The 6000-nt window shown below is 38.7% G+C and overlaps 1 protein-coding gene across 1 annotated transcript in view; it reads left to right on the plus strand.

Annotated features, from left to right (window-relative positions):
• The window catches only part of LOC109076419 (kinesin-like protein KIF13B), a 42761-nt gene extending 37638 nt beyond the window's left edge, over window positions 1–5123 (plus strand). The window contains exons 38-40 of the mRNA XM_042741984.1: window positions 473–538; window positions 805–1486; window positions 2235–5123. Of these exons, the coding sequence (XP_042597918.1) occupies window positions 473–538; window positions 805–1486; window positions 2235–2443 (957 nt within the window). The 3' untranslated portion in view covers window positions 2444–5123. The remainder of the gene's footprint in view (window positions 1–472; window positions 539–804; window positions 1487–2234) is intronic.
• Window positions 5124–6000: the final 877 nt, after the last annotated feature.

Below are 6000 nucleotides of genomic sequence, written 5' to 3' on the forward strand. Positions count from 1 at the left end.
GAAAATTAAGTCTTCAAATTAAGCCTTATTGCTTGGTAGTGAATTTTTTTTTTTTGTGTGTGAGAAAACAGGCTTTTTTGGTTTTCCATGATTAAAACAGTGTCCTCATTTTGTCAAAGTAAATCATGTCAGGGAAACCTGATTATATGTTAGGCAGGAGTCCATAGATAAACTCCAGTGTTTAATTTCCCCAAGATTAATTGTCAAGCCATACCCTTTCATCATATCTCCCAGCATGCTTTCGACAAGGGCGTAGAGGGAAAAAAATATGACAGTGATATTTCATCGTGTACATCACTCCTCCCCTGCACACAGACTTTTGATCTGTCAGTACTTTAGATCAAACGTAATCCAAAGGCTCCCAACATAAAAAATGAACTTGTGACACTTAAATCAAGCTTTGTGCCGCCTCTCTGAAAACCATTACCGAAATCATAAAAACAAATTTAATATGTTCCATTCATCTCTCCAGCATATGCCACGAATAATGATGCAAACAGCCAACAACGCTGATGAAGGAAGAGTAAGAATAGAACCGGTAAGTAGATCTCCACTCTGATCTCATGCTCAGTCTTTGGTGAAATTAAATAAATATGAATGATGAATTGGGTTACAGACTTGTATTTTGCGAAAGTATAGCCTAGGAAGATATTTTAAGAGCCCAGTCTTTCTCTCCTGCATGTGATGTAAATTGCATGCTATTAAATCTGTGGTTTTCCTAGCATGTGCTCTCTGTGTGAGAGTCAGATGATAGGTTGAGGTGTAGTTTAATGTTCCTTGTGGTTTGGACGTCATTCCCCGTAGGTTGCAGTACTGGGGAAGAGTCCTGCTTCAGACAGACACTCAGATGGGCCTGATGCCCCATCCTCTGTGCATGATCCGCATGACCTGCCCCTGAGCCCCATCAGCGAGTCCTCCAGTGGCTATTTTTCTACTAGCGTCTCCACTGCCACCCTTTCCGATGTCTCCATAGCTTGCGGGGACCTTACCCCTACTCCCAATTCCCAAGCGGGTCCCGTAGCATCCAGACTCGACAACGAAGACTGTCTGCCGACCCCTGTTAATGCCTCTGTTGCTCCTGTAGAAGCTGGGCTAAGATCTGACAGGCCTAGAAAAGAGGAAGATACCCAGGCGGCCCACAGGAATGGTGTCACCACCTCTCAGCAGGAAGCACAGCTAAATGCAACTCCTCCCCTGGTGTTGGGTACCTCCACAGACAGCCCTTTTTCCCTCCAGAAAGTCAAAGCCAATGAGCTCAGGTCTTTCAGTAACATTCTCGGAGATGGAAAAGCCACCACAATGCAAACTGACAGCCTGGAGAAGCTAGAGATAACCTTCGAGGATGTAGAACCCAAGGAACTTGCTTGGCTCAAGGTGGGAGGGAGAGTCACTGTTGGATCCAACAAGTCCGGCACGGTCCGCTACATTGGCCCAACGCACTTCTCAGAAGGCATCTGGGTCGGGATCGAGTTGGACACTCCCTCAGGTGAGTTTGATCTTCCATTATTAAAGGGGTCATGAACTGCCTTTTTGTACTTGTTCTCTGAGGTCCACTTGGAATGTTAAGATTTTTTACATCAAAAAATAGAATTAGGAAGTAATAGGCTATTTTCTGTACTGTTTTGAATAGGCATGGCCGATTGTAGACTCAGAAGTAAACGCCCACTGCTGTGATTGGCTAACAGTTGTGTATGTTTGATAGCCTACATCCTTCATAGATGGATGCTGCTGTGTTTTAGGTTTAAAAACGCATAAATACTGAGCACATATCATACGTCTTTTAGTTTTAATCTTTCTGAAATTCCTGCGTTGAATTGTGCCTTGTTTGTAAACACAAACTTTTTCAGGCTTCTGACTGGCTAACATGGCTTTACTGTTGAGATTAAATCGCCACCTGTTGGTTTGGCATGCTCTTGACAGTGTGTCATAGCATGCATTTTTTTGTTTTCATGTGGACTTTTTTTAGAAACAGAAGAAGGAAAAACGTGGACATGGCCAAAGTAGCACATTCAACAACCTGTAGTTTTGGCAGACTGGCTTCAATATAAGCTGTTTTTAGACTAATGCGAAAGTTTTGAGTTCTGAAACACACAGAATGTCTTTATAGCACAAAGACCTTTTATATATCAAAAGATCAAGGAAATTTTGATTTTGAGGTAAGTTTTTTGAGACATTGACACCTTGGTGAGACCCATTTAACCAACCTGGTTCGTTTTCTATCCTTTGTCCACTAGGTAAGAATGATGGTTCCGTCGAGGGCCACCAGTACTTCCGATGCAACCCTGGTTATGGGGTGCTCGTCCGTCCAGATCGACTGACTCGACGGGAAGCTTCCAAAAGGCATACGGAAAATCGCCGCAGCGGGGAGTTCAGTCAGCAACTGAGGGGAGGAGCCGGCACTGCCATTCAGAAAGGAGAGAATCGCAAATCCTGGACCAGCTAATTGACAATGAGTTGAGCAGGACAGAACCTCCACCTCCAACATCTGAATCTAACCGAGGAGTTCAACTCCATCCATCACTGTGCTTGGGCTAATGGAGCATTCAGTTACCCAACTTTGCATGGAGGTGGTACAACATTCCCTCACAAACCCCTCTATCAGTTTCGGTGCTATGCTAATGTGTAGCATGTGGGAGTGCTATCAATTTTTAACATGCTGCTTCAGCTGTGTTCCTCAAGCAAGTCTCTTTGAGTTGACTATAAATTAATCTTCTGGGTCTTTGAGATCAACCCATCATTTCTGTTTGTGCCCTAGTTTTATCAAGAGTCCATTTTTGGACTTAATACTACAAATGATGCTTGATTTGATCTTCTCTGCACAGTCGGTTTTTAGTTTCCTGGATGTGCCTTTTTAAGTCAACCCATTTCTTGTTTGGCTTCCCTCATTGCACCTTCGTAAAGCTAGTTAGGATGTGATAAATGGTAGACATGGAAGAGATTATCTTAGGGATCCAATCAGAGTAATTGGATATGCCCAGTTGTGTTTGCAGCTGTAAGCCACTATCAAGGGGGGTTGCATGGATTTCGCCATAGGTGTCGCCCTGAGCAGGTTAATGTAGGTTTTTGATGTTTCTTCATTCTTCGTTATGAAGTACTGCTATTACTTGACCAGTGAGTGGATGGCTGTATCCACAAGATGGGATATTTTATTTGGTTTATCATCACTGGAAGAATTGCTTATCAGTATTTTTGGAGGAAACCACCGGCTTGCTGTGTATCCTTAATTACTCATGGTGAATTTTTAGATTTGACTGAAATGGCACATTCAGGTTTAATCGACTGGCTTAATTAGACCCTCTCTAAATGGTTTTAAAGTGGCTTATTTACAATCTGATGGGTTGGAGCACATTTTAGTAAGCAGCCTTTTAATTGCAATTGGTTTATTGAAACTACTTCAACCTCAAATAACTTTGTGCTGCAATTTAAAGTGGCTCAGTTTGATCGGTTTTTAAAGGACTGTCTTCCATTAGAAGGTCACGGTAAAAGCACATTCCAGTTTTGTGTATTGGACCGATTACTGGCAATACCTTCATCTTATTTATTCAAATTAAAAGATCTAAAAAAAAAATGTACATTATGTTAAAAATTTTATATTTTTAACATACTGTATGGGCAAAGTGGTCATAATTTTTTTTAATAAGGAGCATGATTCCATGCAGATATGATGCTTGTTCACATCATGATGGAGAAAAAGTGTGATTTCATTCCTTTTATATTCTATTCGTGGAAACCATCATGTGATTTCTGAAGTCTAATGCAATATCAAATTATTAAAATATATTTTAATGGTTGTAGTTATGTAAATTGAAGTTATAAAGTGTAAAAATCCCATGAATGGAAAATTAATTTGCACATTTGATTTATAGTAGATAGCTTATGTGCCCAAAGGGTTCTTAGTTTTGTTGTAAATTAACTTAAACTAACCGAAGATCCACTGTAAATCTGCTTTTCACTGGATTTGGTGCTCAAAAGTAAAAAACATTTCGAAATTTCCATCTGAGAAAACCTGCATTTCTCCACAGTTTGAAGTTGCCTTTCATTTTTCCTGTAGTGTGGTGTTGATGTTTGTGTTCAGTCAAAATTTAGTTAACTACTAACATTTGTTTTTATGTATCTTGATCTGTGCCTCATTCATAATGAGAAAAAAAAACAAACGCACATGCAGCACGTCTTTGTTGCTTTGATTAGCAACAACGGCTTCAGATGGTAGGATTTTAAGTCCTAGTCATTCTTAAAGTATTAATTTAAAGGTAATAGACTGAATGACAAGTCTCAACTAAATTTTAATACATTTCTGTTGTAGCAATAACATTAAAAGTGCTTGTAGGAATTTGATGGTTCATTGTTTTGAACGTAATTTCGAGTTACTTTAAAAAGAACGGGGAAATGAACTTATTTTCAGACATTTTCAGTAAGCTGATCTCCACGGCCCAACATTTCAATCATAGTGTACTAGGTGTTTCTGTTTTCAAGTGCAATTTACCATTTTTCTTCACCAAAATGGTTGAATGCACCCTATATCCATTCTGTTCAATGTCAGCAAGTCTGCAGTAGCAGTCATGACACCTCGATCTGTCATAAATGGCATAGATCCAGAGCCATATCCGAGCAACCACACAGTGGCCTTTTGAAGTTAAATACTAAATACAGGTGTGGAGACTCGTGCTTTCCTCCTGTTTGAAATCCTTCCCATTAAGGGCATCAGGAGGAAGAGGTTTTGAAGGAAGCTTTGGGCCCTGCTGTTTACACAGATGTCAGAAGAAGCTCTTGGCAGGAAGTTGCTGCTCTACTTTTGTAGGTTTTTTTTTTTTTTTTTTTTTTGTGAGCAGTGAGTGGACGGCTCCATCTTTCACCACTAGTCTGTGCCTCGTCCTGATGATTTTATGTCATGAAAGTTGTCCCGTATATGGAGCGTTTGAACCCAGAGTATATGTGTGTTGTATATAGTTGAATCTTGAGAGTTCAATCTGAGCACAAGGCTGGGTTTGATTAATTTAATTATCTGCAATTCTATGCTGATATCCAAAGAATAATCATGTATAATAATTCATTTATAATTTCTTTTATATTGACTGTACAATAATCTGGCTGTAAAGAAAAAATAAAAAGTGAACTGATTTACACTTTTGTCTTGTTACAGTTTTTTTTTTTTGTGTGTGTGTTTTAGGGGTTCCAGTCTTGGGGGGGGGGGGGGGGGTTTCTTCAAGTACCTATTTTCAAAATTTTGACTTTTTAAAGTCTTTTTTTTTCTTTCTTTCTTTCAAAAACAACAAAAAACAGACATATAACACAATCCAGTTACAACTTCTCAATTAGGAAATTTTTCAGAATTTCCTTTAATAATTCTGAACTGAGGTATAAAAAGTCTAATCAGACAGTGTCTTTCAGCTCAAGTTTTTATTCTCTAGAAGGTACAGTTCTAAAATAAAGACAACTTTAAAACAAAGTTTGAAAATGAACAAAAGAGTGTCAAAACAAAACTTTAAAAAGTAACAGCATATGCGTTTTATACTACATATTAATTACAGAACAGTCTACTGTCCAAAAAAGGCACTAAATTCTGTAATAAGAGATACATGATTAGACTATTTCAAGTTAATACAACAGTGATATATTTTGATTTTTTTATACTCATAGAATATATTTATATATATTTCATATATTCACATATTGAACATGGACAGATTAAAAACACAGTCAAAGTGTTCCCTCATTCTTTCACGACAGACTTCTGTTCCAAACACATTCCAACACTAGCTTAATAAAGACTTCTGGGTAACTGACTGGGCACTAGTCCATCATCACATTGTGCCTCAATACTGTTTCTAAGAAAGCATTTACTGAGGGACTCTGTGTTAGTAAGATTGGACTGTCTGTATCCTAGAATAAAATATACAAGACTACATGATTGCTGTAGAAGCTTATGATACTTTACGCTCAAATCTGGATTGGCAATGCCAGCTGACTTAAAACATTTCGAGGACAATTCTACACTTTTCT

This window comes from Cyprinus carpio, chromosome B17 (genome assembly GCF_018340385.1).
Source record: "Cyprinus carpio isolate SPL01 chromosome B17, ASM1834038v1, whole genome shotgun sequence".
Classification (NCBI taxonomy): Eukaryota; Metazoa; Chordata; class Actinopteri; order Cypriniformes; family Cyprinidae; genus Cyprinus; species Cyprinus carpio.